This window comes from Danio rerio, chromosome 22 (genome assembly GCF_052040795.2).
Source record: "Danio rerio strain M-AB ecotype USA chromosome 22, GRCz13ab, whole genome shotgun sequence".
Classification (NCBI taxonomy): Eukaryota; Metazoa; Chordata; class Actinopteri; order Cypriniformes; family Danionidae; genus Danio; species Danio rerio.
The window spans coordinates 28,370,837-28,390,738 of record NC_141042.1 but is presented as its reverse complement, the minus strand read 5'-3'; the positions used below and the strand labels follow the sequence as shown (position 1 = coordinate 28,390,738).

At 34.9% G+C, this 19,902-nt stretch overlaps 1 protein-coding gene and 1 long non-coding RNA gene across 2 annotated transcripts in view; one reads left to right on the top strand and one right to left on the bottom strand.

Annotated features, from left to right (window-relative positions):
• The first annotated feature begins 4,014 nt into the window (after positions 1-4,014).
• Positions 4,015-7,691, top strand: LOC147831599 (uncharacterized). Its single transcript, XM_087304480.1, has 5 exons — positions 4,015-4,039; positions 4,152-4,472; positions 4,587-4,727; positions 5,315-5,424; positions 5,498-7,691. The coding sequence occupies exons 1-4, from the start codon at positions 4,015-4,017 to the stop codon at positions 5,395-5,397; spliced, it is 570 nt and encodes a 189-aa protein (XP_087160606.1). The 3' UTR covers positions 5,398-5,424; positions 5,498-7,691.
• Positions 7,692-13,230: 5,539 nt separating this feature from the next.
• LOC141380295 (uncharacterized) overlaps positions 13,231-19,902 on the bottom strand; it is a 29,404-nt gene continuing 22,732 nt past the window's right edge. The window contains exon 3 of the long non-coding RNA XR_015522181.1: positions 13,231-14,481. This is a non-coding gene — a long non-coding RNA (uncharacterized LOC141380295). The remainder of the gene's footprint in view (positions 14,482-19,902) is intronic.

The following is a 19,902-nucleotide window of genomic DNA, read 5'->3' as shown; positions in this document are numbered from 1 at the left end:
TCACAGAGTCTAAAGAAACTTACAGTCTAAGGTCAGTACCTATTTTCAACACAGTTAATATCTGCTGCTGTGGTTTCTTCTTGTGTCCTACCTTGTGGCCTGCTGCAGAAAGTTATTTCTATCAGTTTCACAGAAAGTTTAGAGTTGACAGAGAGGGTTTAAAATACCCACTAACCTGGCAAACATGGGCTGAGATAGACCATGGTGGCAAACACATATGACAAAATGGCTAATTACACATTTAGTGTTGTAGCTACAAAAGCTCTCATCAAAGAGAACAACGCAGACACTAAACTACCTTGAAGTTATGAACACATAAACAATACAGTAGTGGTTTCCCTATACCGTTACATCGGGGGACATAAGCAATATAATTAGTTTTAATTGGCTGATAACAACATCTAGAAAATGATTCTGGGATAATGACAGCAGTTTGTGCAGCTTCTCAATTAACTACAGCTACGTATAGTTAGTGACATTTTTATGTGATATTTTTTTTTTAATCCTTCTGCTGGATTATTTCACAGTCGTGTGTTTATTACTCACACTCAATTAATGAAAGCAGCTAAATCACCAGTTTGTAATGCAAAGCTAAAAATGCCAGGATATTTTAACCCAAATTGGGTAAATATGGACTAACCCATAGGTGTCAAACTCAGTTCCAAAAGGGCCACATCTCTGCACAGTTTAGTTCCAACCCTAATTAAACACACCTGATCAAACTAATTGAGTCCTTCAGGCTTGTTTGAAACCTACAGGTAAGTGTGTTGGAGCAGGGTTGGAACTAAACTGTGCAGGGCTTCGGCCCTCCAGGAATTGAGTTTGACACCCCTGGACTAACCCAAACATTGGGTTAAATTTAGTCCTATTAATTTAATCTAAAACAAAGCCTAATGATACTTTTTCTTTAAAGGCACCTTTCTGGCAACTCAAGGACACCGTAAAACAAGCAATAAAACAACAAGAGAAATAATATAAAAGTATACACAACAAAAGTGTAGATACAAATAACCCAGCAGTTGGGTTAGTCCCTTTTACACATTAAATTGGATTGAAACAACCGCAATTTTAACAACCCCAATGGGTTGAAATAACGAGTCCCAATTTGCATACTTATACTACACTTTGAAAGTATGTACTTTTTTGTGAAGGAAAAGTATATACTTTTGAAAGTGTAATAAGCTGCGTCACAAATTGCATACTTATGCACTATTCTACGCCATTTTGTAGTATAAATAGTGTAAGTAGTGTGTTTACACTGAAAACTCTATAAATAGTGAGTGCACTCATTTAGCCACTAAAATGAAGTGTGTAGTGATGGACACTTCACGCACTCAACAACCGCAGTTTTGCTTACGTAGCGGAAGGGGTGGAGCCAGGCACGTGCACACATAGGGCTCAACCTCCGTCCCGCACTTCAGTAGGTGCGCGACAACACCGCTCTTTAGTACGCGCGCTCAACCCACCCCCTCCCCCACCCACTTTACAGTACACGCGCGACAACACAGCCGATCAGAACGCGCGCGACAACACAACAGATCAGAACTCGCGACAACACAGCTGATCAGAACGTACGCGACAACAACACGTCCCGGGATTATAGCGCCTCCCGATTGTAAATGCGGCAATACTTACGGCAGGTATTATTTGATAATTCGGCCGTTTATTTCACTGATTTGGCAACCGTCAAACGTCATTAGGGAGACGGTTTGAATTTCCGCTCAGTAAAAAATACATTAGTGTGCCATTTGGGATGACACTACATACATATACTATCCTGTTGAGTGTGTAAGTGCATAACTACATATTGCATGAGTGCATAGTGTATAGTGTGCCATTTGGAATGCAGCTATAGAAGAGTATGTAAGCATTGGGACATACAGTACTACTTCCTCATTAACAGATCGCCGTGTTGCTTGTGTTGCTTAGTTGTGTCCTCTGTCAATCTCCTTGACACATCATCCACATTTCTGTCATATTTAATTACCTACCTTATTAAAGAAGCAGCAGCAGGATAATCTGCCATTTGGGTGTCACATACCCAGCTCGTTCCTGCTGCTCCACCAACCACTCACTCTCACCATCTTATTCCCTCAGCAACCATCATCACTTTCCATCTCCTGCCACCTCTCATCACACCAGAGCTCTGTCATCTGAATTCTAATATGCACATATACACACCTGTACCCCTCATCAGCACTCCCTATATAAACCCTGAGATTACGATCAGTCAGTTGCTGGAATCGGTGTCTGATGGTTCACCTTACCCTCTCCCTGACTCGCCTTCTTCCGTGGATGATTCCCCTCTCTTATGAATGTTTAACCTGTGGAAATTACTTTAAAAAATGTGGATGAACAAAACTATCATTAAGGGAAGTGACTTTACACTGTCTGCTTAAGCTATCTGTTCACAACAATCCATCTGCTCTACAGTAAAGACTCACTTAAGGGGGAGGGTGGGTCAGTCGATCGGTCGGTCAGTTCGTCAGTCATTCAGTCAGTCAAACAGTCCGTCAACAGTGGCCTGTGGTGGATTCACCAGAGAACAGCAGGTGTGAATGGCACTCACAAGAGAAATTTGAGATCTCAAAAAGCGGCCTCTAATGAATTCGCGAATACAGAAACTCCAAATAACGTACCTCCTGAGATGTTTTTGATGCTCTACAGAAATGTATATAGAGGTACGCTTTCAAAATGAGCCTGAGTTGTAAACTGGCCATAGTGTATGAGTGTGTGTGTGTGAATATGAGAGTATGTGTATGAATGTGGGTGTTTCCCAGTACTGGGTTGTGGCTGAAAGGGCATCAACTGTGTAAAACATATGCTGGAATAGTTGGCGGTTTATTCCTCTGTGGTGACCCCTGATAAATAAGGGAACTAAGCTGAAGAATAATGAATGAATATGGGTTAGGTAAGTTGTCATGTTATGGATGAATTTTGCAAGATTTATGTGAAATGTGTGTAACATTCTTTAATAGTTAGAAAGAAACAAAACTGTCATTTATGGAAGAAAGCAGTCTTGTGCGCAGCTGTGAAAATGAGTGCTAAATTAAAAAAGTGTGTCAAGTAAACCAAAAAAAAAAATGAACTGCATAAGCCAAAAAAGTGAACTGCATGTGATTCTTGAAATAATTATTAAAAAGTTAGTTTTTTTTACAATTGGAACATCAGCCTTACATATATCACAAGAAAAGAAAAAAAAAAAAAACGGGTTCACACAATCGATTTGTTTTGGGACAACATAAATAAATGTTTAGTTGTCCCAACAAAATCTCAAGAATTCTGCTGTTTTAGCTCATTTTAAAAGAGTAGTTTAAACAAGCAAGTGTTCTGCTGTCTGTCTAAAGATCTGGTTATGAAATTCTAGTTTTTTCATGGTGGCATCAAATTTACATTACAGACACAAATTAAATCATGTTATATATCAGAGTTCCTATATCCAATTTGTCACATTAACTGTATAGACCTACTATTAGTAAAACAGCTTGTAATATCATCATGGTATTTTGTTTTTAAGCCATCTATCATTATTTCTGCTACAATATCCCATCGTCCCTCCTCTAAAACTTTCTGTGGTAAATTAGTGCAGTTGTTCTGCCCTCTAGGTGGGCTGCTAATTGCAGTTTCTCACTTAAAGGGATAGTTCAATCATATTTTAATCATGTCACCATGTACTCACCCTTCACTTATTTTAAACCTGTTTGAGTTTAATTTTTCTGATGAACACAAAGGAAGATATACTGAAAAATGTTGGGGGAAAACATCCAGTGACTCATCAACAGAAGAGAGAAATTAAAAGTTTAAAATCACCTAAATAAGTAAATAGTGAGGATATATTCATTTTTGAGTGAACTGTCCCTTTAATGCAACAGTCTAACCATTTTTAGAATTCCTCTGACTGATATGAGACGACTTTTTTTTCTTTTTTTTTGTTTCCTGTCTTTGCTATATAGTTGCAGAAGACCTAAACTTATATTAATTAATTCAAACTCATATTGAAGTGCTTTATTCATCATGAGGATCCTTCAGCTTCAGCTCTGTGAGTTTGACACATATTGAATACATTTCTATGCAAATTTTTAATCTTAAAACAGTCACATATAATTTTGTTTCATGATTTTAAGAGGACTATTTTAATTTTAATCTTGTAGATGCATTCATCTGTTGTAAAGCTACAGTGTCAGATCTATTAACTGATCTAGGATCAAATGTGAGCATAAACTGTGATCTTGATGAAAATGAGGTTAACTGGATTATACTGAAAACTCCAGATCCTCCAACAGTGATTCTACGATCACTCTCAACACCTACACCACCTTTTTACTTAAATAAAACCTTAAGGAGTAAATATTCAGTGCAGTTTAAACATTGCCTGGTTATTAATAACGTCACTGCTAATGAATTAGGAGTTTATTACTGTACCACAGGCGCACAGCCAAAATTCAGCAAAAGCACCAGATTATACATTACCGGTGAGTGAAGTTGATCATTCAGTGATCAACAATTGCTAAATTGTTACTGCGTGTGACATATATTAATTTATCATTAGCCATTATACCTTACACATTATACACTTTCTTTTTCAGAACCAACTCAATCAAGTGCTTGTCACAATCAGACAGTGTGGGAGCAGAATTCTAATTGTTCTCAGCAGAATCAGACAAAATGGCCGATTATTATCCTCATATCTGCCCTGATGAATGGACTTATGATCATTGTGTTGATCGGTGAGTTTTTGCATTAATTTAATGTAGAAAATTAAATGTACTGTCTAAAATGCCATTATGATCCAGATACACTGTAAACGCGATTAGTTGACTTTGTCTTAAAAAAAGAAAGTACAGTATAATCGTGGCCTTATAATTATTAATTAAACAAATGTGTATAATTATAAAAGTTAAGGCGATGCATTTCCTCACTTTGTTTTTTAAAGTAAAACCAACTTGTTGCTTTTTAGGTTTCGGGTTTACTCGCTTTTCGAAAGTAAAGTAACTAATCGCTTTTTACAGCGTAGGTGGTACACTGAAAATGAATAATTCATTGAATTTACTAACATTTTTATTAAGTGGTTACAAACTATTGAAATGGGCTGAATTTAAGCAAACAAAATAAGTTGAACATTACTGAATATAGTTTGTTTCTTTAAATTTAGCCCATATCAATTGTTTGTAACCACTTACCTTAAAAAAAGTAAGTCATCTTTTTTTTTCAGTGTACATTTTTCAACATTTAAAGTCTTTTGAAAATATTGCTTAGCCATCTAATCAATCTAATATTGTCATTAATAAATACCAAATGTACTGTTTATTTTTAGCTTTTACAATTGGAAAAAGAGAGCAACTGGAAAAACAGGTTTATAGTGCAGATCTGCAGACGAAAGTCATATATCAGTCTTAAGACCCAAAGCAAAACCATCACAATAAGGTAAATCATAAGTTTTGTCATTAGTTGATTGCCTGTTTCTAATATTTAATGTCAAAAAATAATTGTTTTACAGTGACCTCCGGTGTACTGGTGGAGACTGAGGCTAAATGTAACTTTTTGCAGTTTATCTGGATTTGGAATTTCTGAACTTGAATTTGAATTTCTGTAAAGGTTTATAATTTTATGAACACATTATACCAGCAGCGCCTTTATCACATTCATTAGTAAATAGTCTTCAATGTAAAGAATTGCTTTATGTTAACCAAATGTAATAAATGTATATGCATCAAAAAATAAACTTATGTTGGTTTTTTTAAAATATAGGTTAATAGTTCACACCTGTTATTATAGTTCAGCATTCTAAATCTTGGACTTATTCTTGAAACAAAAAATAACAGTTAAAAAGGTGTAAAGCACTAAAAGTGGCCCATATTAAAATGAATTTGAATACTATTGTTATTGTTATTATCCACTGATTATATTGGCCATTGTTGTTATCTATGTATGTTCAAATATCATTTTTTACAAGATAGGCAAGGTAAATTAACAAGCTTTACATTATTATTTTCAATATGTTTTTTTATTATTATTATTCAAAAGGCTAAATTCTGACTTTGGAAAGTTGAATGTGCTGCTCAATTTGTTATTTGCCTTATAAATTACAATGGGCCACAGTTTTTTAATTTAAAACTTTAACAGATTTCGTAACACTTTATAATAACTACACACTATGAACCATTTATTAAGCATAAGCAAATAGTGAACTCATTATCTGTTGAGCAATAACTCTACATTAATGAACGTTAGTAAGCAGTTTATAACTGCAGCTAATAATGCTCTATTCTTGCATTATAAATACACGTATAATGTGCTTAATTATTGTACTTTCATACTTTGTTAATGATTTATTTTTCATTACTTAATTGCATTATTTACAAACCAGTTATTTAAGCATGGTTGGTTGTTTTTTAAGATCATTCAGAAAGAGTTAGTTAACGATTTATAAACTTATCAAATTAACATTTATATATCTTATTATTCAGGCATACACTAATAGTTAATTTGTTTGATAATCAATGCTTTATTAACTCAACTTCATGCAGTTTTGTGACCTAATATAAAATTAGGACTATTCATGCTTTATAAATCCCTTATAAATGACAATTGAAGGCTCAGTTAAATTCTAAACAGGAAAAATTACATAAACGACTTTTTTCAATTCTATTCATTTAAAGATACACAAATGAAAAAATTTATCTTTGCAACCTTAACTAAAATAAAATTACTGTACATTAAACATTGCTTCTGATTATATTGTTAAATAATTCTATTGTTGTTTTATCCAGTTTTATGTTGTATTTTGACACCTGTTATTTGGCAATATTTGAACTTTGCAGTAATTTTAATTTTTTAGATAAGATTGCAAATATTGTTTATTTAATACGGTGCATTTACTAGTCATTTATAAGTGATTTATAAAGCATGAATAGTCCTCACTTTAGATTAGGTCACAAAACTGCATGAAGTTGAGTTAATAAAGCACTCATTAACATATATAGTAACCATTAATATATGCCTGAGTAATATGATATATAAGCGTTGATTTCAATAGTTTATTAATAATTTACTAACTCATTCTGAGAAATCTTAATTACCACCAACTACTTTTGAATACAAATGGTTTGTAAATAATGCAATACTTAATTTAGTAATGAAAAATAAATCATTAACAAATTATAAAAATACAATTATTAGGCACATTATAAATGTGGTTGTAAGTCAAAAGTACAGCATTTGTAGCTGCAATTATAAACTTCTTACCAATGTTTGTTAATGTAGAGTTAATGCTTAACAAATAATGAATTCGTTAGATGCTAGTAAATGATTCATACTGTGTAGTTATTATAAAGTGTTACTGATTTCATTTTTCCTAATAATATATCATGTGACAAATTTGTATTTTAAAAATAAGTATTGTTCAATAAGTAATGTCTTTATTGTAAATATTTAGAAAATATTTTTGGTACATGAAAAAATGTGGTTATGATTACCATCTGACAGGCTAATCTAGCTAAAAATAGTGGCTAAAATGTCATCAAAATGCAATATTTAAATCTCAATGAAATAGAAAATGAGGTGTATAACTGCAAAAATGTCCACTTTTTGAAAGAAAACCACCACCCTTTTTACCAGGCTGGATACGGGCCACGAGTTCATATGTATTGTAATGTTGCTTTAGTTATGACTGTCAAATGGTTGTATATAGATTTAATAAAAAAATATAAAAAAGATTTACTAAACAGGCTTCATATTTAATGTTATTAAATTCACAAACTTGCACTGGTTCCGCTGTATGCAAGTGTCTTTTTGTCTAGAGTGGAGGTTTAGCCTCAAACCACGTGTCAAAACCTTTACAATTTAGGCCTGTTTCAGTTCTCATATTAACCTCAGATGGAAACCCGCACTCAAACCTTGCAAAGAAAGACCTCTATTTGATTTTTGATTTAATGAAAGATGTATTTTTCACATCTGCAATTCATATATGAGATGTCTCCTTTCGAACCTTTTAAATACTTTTATCAGATCTTTTACAGATGTCTCCGGATCAAATGCTTTTGAGACCAAAATGTCTGAAAGAAAAAAAAACTTTTTTTAAGTCTTTCAAATTATGTTTAACAGAGCAAGGAAAGTTTCACAGTTTGTCTGATAATATTTTTTCATCTGGAGAAAATCTTATTTGTATTATTTTGGCTAGAATAAAAGTAGATAATTAAAAAAAAAAATTTAGGGACAAAATTATTAAACTATATAATAAACTTTAAACTAAATATATTTTTTTAATAGTCTACAGAACAAACCATCGTTATACAATAACTTGCTTAATTACCCCAACCTGCCTAGTTTACCTAATTAACCTAATAAAGCCTTTAAATGTCACTTTAAGCTGTATAAAAGTGTCTTGAAAAAATATCTAGTAAAATATTACTTACTGTCATCATGGCAAAGATAAAATAAATCAGTAATGAGATGTTGTTTAGAAATGTGTTAAAAAAAAATTGTCTGTCCTTTAAACAGAAATTGGGGGAAAAAATAAACTGGGGGGCTAATAATTCAGGGGGGTTAATTTACATTAACATTTAGTCATTTAGCAGACGCTTTTATCCAAAGCGATTTACAAATGAGGACAAGGAAGCAATTTACACAACTATATGAGGAACAATGAATAAGTGCTGTAGGCAAGTTTTAGGTGTGTAAATAAAGTGTAAGAAGCAAAACATTAGTAATTTTTTTATTTTTTTGTAGGTAGTGGAGGAGTCAGAGAGGGAATTGCATATTAGTAAGGAAAGTGGAGACTAAATAGTTGAGTTTTTAGTCGCTTTTTGAAGACAGCGAGTGACTCTGCCGTTCTGATGCAGTTAGGGAGTTCATTGCACCAACTGGGCAGATTAAGCGCGAGCATTCGGGAAAGTGCTTTCTTCCCTCTTTGGGATGGAACCACGAGGCGACGTTCATTCACAGAACGCAAGTTTCTGGAGGGCACATAAATCTGCAGAAGTGAGAGCAGATAAAAAGGGGGCTCAGCCAGAAATCGCTTTGTAAGCAAACATCAGAGCTTTCAATTTGATGCAAGCAGCAACTGGCAGCCAGTGCAAACGAATGAGTAGCGGAGTGACATGTGCTCTTTTAGGTTCATTAAAGACCACTCATGTTGCTGCATTCTGAAGCATCTAAAGAGGTTTGATAGAGTTAGCTGGAAGCCCGGCTGGTAGAGAATTGCAATAGTCCAGTCTGGAGAGAACAAGAGCTTGAACAAGAAGTTGAGCTGCATGTTCAGATAGGAAAGGTCGGACCTTTCTGATGTTGTAGAGTGCGAATCTGCACGATTGAGCAGTTCTAGAGATGTGGTCAGAGAATTTAGTTGGTCATCAATCGTTACTCCAAGGCTTTTCACCATTTTGGATGCAGTAATGGTTGCCCCATCCATCTGGATTAAAAAGTTGTGACGTAGAGTCGGGTTGGCAGAAACTTCCAGCATTTGTGTTTTCGTGAGGTTAAGCTGAAGATGATGATTTTTCATCCAGTGTGAAATGTCTGACAGGCAGGCTGAGATGCGAGCTGGAACCGAGGGATCATCACGGTAAAAAGAGAGGTATAGCTGGGTATCATCAGCTAATAATTCTGACTTCAACTGTACATCTTGCAGAAGTACATGGGATAACTGGGTAGGGTTTAAACAGACATGACAGGATAATGCATATCGTTCAACACATTAAGTAATAGGTAAATTGACATGCTTTAAAACTTAATATATAATTTTAAAAATTATAATAATAATAAATAAATAAATAAAACATTAAGTTAACAAAAAAATTCAATAAAGAAAATTCTGTCAATAAAATAAAATCTAAATATATTCTTCTGCATTCAACAACAACAAGAACCAAGAAATTTATAAAGGCTTAAATTAGCTAAATATGTTGAGTACATTTTCAATTCAGGTGCACTATATTTAAGTTATAGTAATATAGTAAAATGTATGGTTCAAGAAATATTTATAAGCAAAATATTTTTAAACATTAAACATTAAATAAATATAAATTCGTATAAAAATATATAAGCAGATGTGCATAGAAACATAGCCTACCTGAACAAACGTTAACATTTATCAGTAGGCCTACATGAATGTATTATGTATATATATTTTAAATAATTTATTTGTTTCAAACAGTTTTACGTTTGGGATTAAAAGCATCGATGTCAGGGAATGCTGCTTTCCAGAGGCATGTTGTCACACAATGAGCCGTACCCTCCTTCTCACTGCACACGACAAACGACAAGCAACAGACCGGAAATTATTCATTTCCAATGGAGAGTAGTCCGGCAGCTGCGTGGAGTTCCAACACAATCTCATGGTAATTCGTAACGTTTTCATTTAGTGGCTAATTCGTATGAATTTGTACAATCCAATTCGTACAATTTAGTACGATTTGCTCATCCCCCAATGACGGTTGGGTTTAGGGGTGGGGTAGGTGCCACGCCTCCTTTTTAAAATCTTACAATTTTGTACAACTGAACTCGTACAAATTCGTATGAATAAGCCTCTAAACTGGTAAAACGTAAAATAATTAAGTTTTCTCGTGAGATCAGGCTGGGAGTTCCGATCATCTCCATATGCGGAAAAATCGGATCCAAGTTGAGCTGCCGATCTGTTGAAATATTTGAACTCCTGGCACTAGACCGTATGCAACCGGAGTACAAATATTTAAATGGATCCGCAGCTCAATTCGGATCTGATTGGAAGATTATACGGAGATGATCGGACAATACTCTCTCCGCTTAAAAGACCCACCCTTCTCACTGGACAAAGACAAATCAAACTAACGATGACATCAAGCATTACCCATTCAAAAGTAGAAAATAAGGCATCTTCATAAAATGCGTGTGGGATGATTTGCATGAAAAGCTACTTTAAAAATGGATAAATAAGGGACAAAACCCATCCTGTATTGATTTAAAATGGGATGCGCAATTTTATTCTAAAATACGGGAAGATTCCATATTTTAAGGGACGGGTGGTAACCCTAGTCAGAGCACATTTCTTTTTGCACGAATACACATACGCGTCTCATTCGAATTCATAGCCTACATTCAAAACACTGAGAAGATGGCAATATTTAATCATTGCAGGAGCTCATTTCAAACATCAGCTTAGAAGTGTCATTTTAAACTAATGTAAAAAAATGTGAAGACATCTGAGGACAAACATAATGGAAAAGACAATCAAGCAAAGATGTTTTTTTTTTTGACTGAGGTAGTGATTCCCTTAATGTCACCAATTATTGGTAGTATTAAGTTTTTTTGGGCCTTTAGCCCTCTATAAAGTCCTGATTCGCCCAGTCCTGCCCTATGGATCAGAAACGTGGACAATGACAGAAGCCATAGAACAAAAGCTCTTAGATTTTGAAAGAAAAATTCTGAGGAGAATATATGGCCCAATAAAAGACTATAATCAATGGAGGATACGTCATAGCAATGAGCTTGCAGCCTTGTATAAGGAAATTGATATGTTTAAATATATCAGACTTGCGAGGCTAAGGTGGGCAGGACACATCATACGTATGGATGAAATGCCATTACAAAAAAAGTCTTCAGCACTGACCCGGTAGGCAAAAGAAAAGAAGGAAGGCCTAAACTAAGATGGCGACACTGCATTAGCAGTGACACCAATGTTTTAGGTATAAGGAATTGGTGGGCAGTTGCCGGGGAGAGAAAACATTAGCGGAAAATACTTGTGGCAGCCTGGATCCAGTAATGGATTGTCGCGCTAAGAATGATGATGATGATGATGATGAATAAAATGCAAAGCTGACAGAAACAAAAACAGCCAATGGAGTATACTCTAAACTGTTCATTATTCATGCCAATTTTGGGTTAATTGCGGCTGGAAGGGCGTCCGCTGCGTAAAACATATGCTGGATATGTTGACGGTTCATTCCGCAGTTGTGACCCCTGATTAATAACAGCCGAAAAGAAAATGAATGAATGTTTATTATTCAATCATAAGATGACGCCAAACTATAAAACGATACTGTGTAAATGGAGAATAGACTAAATACGTATTATTCATTCATAAGATGGCATCAAATAGTCAAAAAACAGTGGAGCCTTACTGATGTGAATGTAAGTATATGGATGTGAACATATAGCCCTATTCACTGACAGTCAAGGTGATCCAAAGATACTGGATGAGCCCATGTTATTCAGTGGTTGAAAATAGGAATAACACACTGTTGAATGTCATGACAGACCAATCAGAATTTAATATTGCAGACATCCATGTAATAATCACTATGTAATAATCATCATGCAATTACCACTATTCATATAGGCTACAGTATACCCTGTAGTAATATCACATATCACATAGAGAGATACAGAGATACAACATAATAACATTTATTCTAAAATTCATTTATATTTTCAAAAACATAAAATAAGAATGATTTAAAAATCAAAGCCAAGACTACACAAACCTTGCATTTAAAAATGCTACTTAAAATGAGTTAAAATACATAAACTATGTCAGCTTTACAGTAGTGTACATTACACTCTATGACTTACAGAGGGCAGTAGAGGACCTCTGATACCTTGTCACCCTAGCAATTATTGTTAAATTTAGCTACTTTTCAGTCTACACTACCAGAACAGGATAAACATAAAAGTTATCAAAATTGATTGTCCAATCCACACCAAAAATGTAAACATTTAAAACCTACCTATTTTTAGTAATAAACATATGAGTAAACAATAAATACTTTCATGTGAAAACATTTTAAGTACAATCAGTACAATAGTACAAAAGTCCAGACCTCAACCTGAATAAAATGCTGTGATGTTTTTGTGAAAAAAAAAGTTCCAAGAAAGATCTAAGAAACTGAGAAGGTCCTACAGAAAATTGTTGCAAAAATAATTGATTTCTACAGTCATTACTGCTAAAAGAGGATCTACAGTATCTGAATCATAGGGCTTTTCTATCCTGCCTTTATTTTTGTTTAATAAGTAAGGACACGGTGAGATGTCATATGATACAGATAGAGAGATGTCATGTAAGGGTTTAATCCTAGTTTAATCCTAATTAAGTCAAGAATTTCAATAGAGTGTCCAAACTTTTTGGTTAGGTATTACACTGACTACTTTTGCGATCAAATCTAAATTAACATATTCAGTTTGACTAATTTAATCACATATTTTACAGAATGACCCTGTTTTGTGTCATGGTTGCATGTCACAAGATGAAATGACATCATTAAGCAAATTTTTGCAACACATCTGGAACAATATCATTTATAACTGTAAATGATTAAATCAGCAATTGATCAATAAATCAATTTATATAAAGAGAAAACTAACATGATTCACAAAAATTTGACAGATTGTCTGTGGAATTATAGTTTGACCAAATTTTGATTCCTAAAATCCAAAACTGTCTCCAGCTGAACAACTTCACACTCCACAGAAGAGTATTAGGATTATTTAATGTCAAGTCAAGTCAAAGTTTACTTATAAAGTGCTTACCAAAGTGCTGTAAACACACCACAAATACAACAGACATATGATTCTCATATGATATTAAAAGTCAAAGAGTAAAAATAGGTTTTAATATAGATAAAAAAAAAAAAAACAAGGGGGTTGCGGCCTGCCTAACATGGAGAGGCAAATAATTCCAGAGTTTGGGGGCCACCACTGCAAAGGCACAGTCTCCCCTGGTTTTCAACATTGTGCGTGAAACAACCAAAAGTAGCTGATCAGCACATCTGAGTGTCCTAAATGAAGTGTACAATTGGATTAACGAGGACAAGAATCTTGATGCTAGTCCATATTTGAACACAAAAACTATCATCTTAAAATGTATCCTAAACTGTACAGGAAGCTAATGAAGAGAAGCCAGTATGAGTGTAATGTGCTCTTGTTTGTGTGTCCCTGTCAGCAAACGAGCAGCAGCATTCTGCAGATGAGTAATAGAAAATTAAATCCACATATGGAGCATTACAATAATCTAGCCGAGTTGAGATAAAAATATTTATAACCCTTTCATAGTCGTTAAAAGACAAAAAAAACTTTAATTTGGATAATTGTCCCAACTGAAAAAAAAATAGCTTTAACTAATTAATCAGTTTATCCAGTGTGAAGTCACAAAAAAGTTTTTTACATTAGGTTTCACAAAAGGGTTTAACACACCAAGAACCAGACAATCCTGAGTTCCCCAGATCCAAATATCACTACTTCTGTCTTTTCTTCATTGCACATAAAAATATTTAGCGCCAACCAAGATTTGATGTGCTTAAGACAGTCCAACAATGGTGATATGGACCCAGCATCTTTCCATTTTAAGGGCAAATAAAGCTGTACATCATCTGCATAAAGATGAAATAAAATCCCATACTTTCTACAAATAGACCCTTAATGGAAGCAGATATAAGGAAAACAAAATAGGTCCAAGAATGGTACCTTGAGGTACTCCACATGACAGAGGTGCTGGCATGGACACAAACTCCCCTAGGCGAACAGAAAAGATTCCGTCAGATAAAACTGAAAGAAAACATTCCAAGGCAATACCCTTAATACCAACACAGTGCTCAAATGAGAAACTAATATCTAGTGGTTAACTGTATCAAAAGCAGCTGTAAGATCTCAGAGCAAAGAACAGCACGATCTTTTACAAGTGCTGTTTCAGTGCTATGGCAAGATCTTAAACCAGACTGGAACACTTCTTTAAATCCATAGGTCTAAGTATGATTACAGTTGTATACATACAACCTTTTCTAAAACTTTAGAAAGGAATGGGAGTTTTGATATGGGTCTAAAATTGGCAAGAACTGAACTGTCCAAATTTGCCTTTTTGATTAATGGTTCAACTACTGCGTTTTAAACTGTGTGAAAAAACACCAGTAGTGAGTCTGCTATTTATAATTCTCTAAATTGAATCAATTGAACAATTGATTCAAAAACACTTTTAACCTCTGACTGCTCTTTTTGGTTATCTTCCAACCCCAACTACACAAACATCATGCCGCGTCATTGCCTTTACCACATTGCTCACCAGGCGCGCAATTCTCCTCAAATGAAAATATGTGTCCCCTCCATTATCAGAACACTGGATTAAAGAGGTTCTTAATTGCATCTATCTTGAGAAACTGAGACATTGTTTTAAAGGATCACTGAACTCCTTTAACAAAACATGGAGTTGCATACTGTCAGTTATTGAGAACCTTAACATTTCAGGAACTGCTGACTAGAATTTCGAAAGGGAGAAAGAGAGACTTCTAGTTTTTATTTTACATTTTCATCCTCTGTATTTACCCATATATTTATTTATTTATTTTTATTTATTTTATTTATATTTTTTTCAGTTGGCTTATTATTTATTTATCAGTGTCTTAATTCACCATTACATACTTATTGAAGACCTCAAAAAATAGGGAGGGGTGGGAGATGGGAGAGATGGTGCATAAAAGTGTAAGTTAGATTTAAGAGTTCTACAGTTTTCTTGTTTTTATTGCTATGTATTTCATGTCATTTCTTTGCTGATAGGACTTTTGTTTTTCATATACATTTGTAAGTTTGTATAATATCTGGAAAAAATGCTATAAAAATATTGGAAAAAAAACACTTTTAGAAAATGTGCAGGAACAACAACAGTACAACAAGTAAATGGTTTCATTTTGATAATAATAATATCTATTAAAAAAGCAAGAGATACAGGCTCAAACTGCTAAAAAACAGCAGAACACATAGTAGCGGTAGATGGATCGACCGAGGGAAGTAAAATATGTGATCTCTCTGTGACAATTTCATCAACAAAAAAATTAAAAAACTGTTCACACATCCTGAGAAAACTCTTGATGGGATGGTTGCAGAGGATTCAAAGCAGCATTAATAGTTTGAAAAATAACACACGGCTTATTGTTAGAGATAACATCAGAAAAATACTTAGAGTTCAGATTTCTAACTGTATTCTGGTACTCAATTAGACTTTGTTTTAAAATATCCAAATATATTTGCAATCTGTCGTTTTCCACCGTCCCTCAGCTCGCCTGCACTCCTGTCTTACAGCCCGAGTGACTTCATTAAATCAAGGTTTAACTTTAGGTTTGGACTGTATAGTCCTAAATGGAGCGACAGTATGGAACATGACACCAGTTTCTGAAGTGTATAAGTACATACAATATATTACTTCTTATATGTACAGTACATGCACACAATCTGTAGGTATTTGGTTACTTGCACTGCTAAAGATATGCAAACATATGCTAAAAATTATTGGAAAGTATTTCTTTATCACTTTCCCAGAGATGGGTTGCGGCTGGAAGGGCATCCGCTGTGTAAAAACGTGCTGGATAAGTTGGTAGTTCATTCCGCTGTGGCGACCCCGGATTAATAAAGGGACTGAGCCGAAAAGAAAATGAATAAATGAATGAATTTCTTTATCACTAAATGTAAATGTGAATCTCTCATAAATTCTTGAAATGACAGATAAGCCTGAACTGAAACATAGAATTGTTCATCTAACTGTGAACTACAAACAGACATCTGATGTAAAAAATAGCTTCATTCATTATAAAACTGAAGTGAATAATCAATAAGGAACAACAGCTTAGTAGCAGCTTCTGTATTTGTGAATAGCATGTTTAGTCACTTCTTTTTTTACTACTTTACTTCATATTTTAATTAGGAAAAGTAATCATATACAATTAGTATGCACATTGTACTTCCATCTACTCCAGCTAGTCAAAATTATAAGCATCTTTCCAGACCATTGAGTGTTTGAGTGAACTCTTGACTACGTCATTGAAGACTCTGCAGTCATTATCTAAAACAACACCGCTTGAAGATCCTAAAGAGCATCTTAGAGCACCTTAAGCCAAAAATAAACCCCGCACCTGTAATTAACAGGAAAATGTTGCCAAATGAATGAGAAATGAAAAAGTACAACACGTAGCATACAATTTACTCTAGTGTCTTATTGGTATTCATGTTTCTGAAGAATCTTTCAGATCCATTGAACATTTGCACTGCAAAAAAAAGTTTTCTAAATGTTTAGAAGTAAGTTTTTTTAGGGAATCAAATTGGTTCACGTGAAATAATAATAAAAAAAAAACCTCTAGTGTTTGTGACTGTTAAACTTGGTCCATTATTTATACCTGCATTCTTAAAGGGGTGTTCCAGAATGTAATTTTAAGGCTTGGTTGTGTTTATAAGATGCAAAGCAATGTGTGCTCACTTGAAGGAAATCGCGTTATTTTTTCATAAATCTCACTTTGATTATACACAGCTACTCAGCTATCATGAAAATGACTGTCATATTTCCTAGTTCCTCTGAAAGGCCCGCCCTTAAGTGACTCTGATTGGTCATCGTCATTATGGGCGGCTATTCGCGGATCGGCTCCACTTCACACCCGTAAAAGCATGCGCTTTTCTGCTGTGTAAACAATCAGTCAACCTCCTGCCTGCTCACTAAAATAAATTCTGACAAGTGTCTGTAACGAGTGAAAATGGGGTGCAGCTCCTTTAAGAGCGTTTGCCATTGTGTGTGCATCTATGCATGTGTGTGTGTGTGTGAATGTTGTCTGCGTCTATGTGTGTGTGTGTGTGTGTGTGTGTGTGTGTGTGTGTGTGTGTGTGTGTGTGTGTGTTTGTGTGTGTGTGTGTGTGTGTGTGTGTGTGTGTGTGTGTGTGTGTGTGTGAGAGAGATTTTTCTTTTTCTCTGATGCTCGGATTAAGTTATATTCTGTAATATATCGTGACAGGAGAATAAAGCACAAGATGTGGGATGCTACCTGTGTGAGCCTTGATTTATTATTCTGGTGCTACACAAGTCAGGTAAGCTAACCTGTATTTTTTTTTTACCCCATTGCGTTACACAACGTGTTTCACATGTATCCGGAATATGCAGGGGTAAGTAATATGAATCATCCACATATCTTTTGCAACTTCATTATCTAAGATGTGAAACACATAAAAAAGCTGCCTGAAGACAATCAATGCAGTCGCACGCGCACACACATAAGAGACACGAACGTGCTGATGGAGTGTGTGTGTGTGTGTGTGTGTGTGTGTGTTTACAGCAGTTTGACTGATAAATATGAATTTGTAGCTAAATCGCTTGCCTGCAAAGCAGCATTTCGCATTGTTCACATTGTTGCTACAGCATATCGTTAACGCTAGACACTGTACATGTCATGATCAATTTTAACAAATGAAAACACTTACTGTTTGTAGCTCACAGCTTCTGCTTTGAGGAGATTTTAGCTGAATCCAGCACTGAACTGGGAAAGCAAATCATGCTTGCTGTGTATTTTATAATCCTCTGGAACTTAATTAATATTGAACTGTAATATTTGTGTCATGTCCTTTTTAAGCCCAAATACAGAGGGCCCTATCATACACCTGGCACAGTGTGGTGCAAGGCGCAGTGCAATAGTCTTTTAGTAGTTTCAGATTGCGCAAGAGTCGTTTTGAGGCGTTGCGCTACGCTGTTTGAATAGCAAATGCATTAGCGCTCAATTGTGCACCCATAGGCATTCTGGTCTAAAAAGGAATGCGTTCCGAGGCTGACCGCTGGCACGTTGCTATTTTGAGAAACTATAATAGATATTTCATTAGACCAAAACTAACCCGGTCTAAACTCCGGCGCAGAGTTGCGCCTCACTTACGCACTGCCTAATACGCACAAGAGAGCAATAGGCAAATATCTTTACATATGGAAAATGTAAATATTAAGGATATATATAGGATATAATAAGAATAGATATAGAATATACATTTAAAGGATTAAAATATTACAAAACATATTATTTTCTAGCCTACATAAATATGAAAAATCACTGCTTTTATGTCTTCTTCATCTCGGGAGGCTTTTTCAGTTTATTCATAACAATTTGCTTTTGTATAATGTTATTAATATTAGCAGTATTATTTATTATATCCATATTTATATTTGTTTTATTAAAAACAAGCTTAGATTTGCCCACCTGTCAGGTTTTAGACCATAAGGAGCACATCATATGTTTTAGGATATAACTCAGGTTTTTGGCACATTTTATTATTATTATTCATTATTTCGTTTGCTGGAAATTAGAACTGAATTTAGAAATAGTTTTGAAACGAAAATTTGCGCTTAACAAACAAAAGTACTTATTTATAGACTAATTGATGTCTGTGTGTAAAGGTTTCCCTATCCGAGAGCGAATGTGAAAGTAGTTCCATTATCTCTCATTCTCTCGCAGTAGATGCTCTGTTTAACAGTTTTCTGTTAAAAAACTGTTAACTGTTTGCTTGTGAAATGCTAATTTTTTCCACTTAGACTTACTTTGTGTCCTGTAAATAGTGAATGCGCTCTTGGCGCGACGCAGCTGACTCTTAAAGGGAATGGGAGATGAGACTCTAATTGGTTTATTCTCAAAACACACATATAACTCATTAAGAAAATAAACTCAACCCTTTTAGACCATGCGCCGCAGCGCAAGGCAGATTTCCCGTCCTTAAATTACCAAAAACGCGTCCTGACACGCCCTGAAAGCATTTGCGCCCTGCGTTTTGACTCTGCGCATGGACTGTCAAAATAGAGCCCAGAAACAGCGAAGCTTTGTGGAAACTGCAGTGTTTGGACGCATTTTTAGCTTCATCTCTGCTATAATGTTACAGCGCCTCTGGCCAATGCCCTTACCTGTGCAGTTTGGGGTGCGCAGTAAACGAACTTGTGATCTCACAGGGAGCGGAAGTATTTTTTGCAGTCCGCAAAATTCGTTCATTGTAGGCTTTTCTAAGCTAACTCTGTAAAAACCAAGGTCTCCCTTTGCATTGAACTTAGAACTTTTTACATTCAGAGATGTTGTTTATGTTCACACAGCTACATTACACATCAACTAAAGTTTAAAATATGATATCATAGTGGACCACCCCTTTAAAAGGACGTTT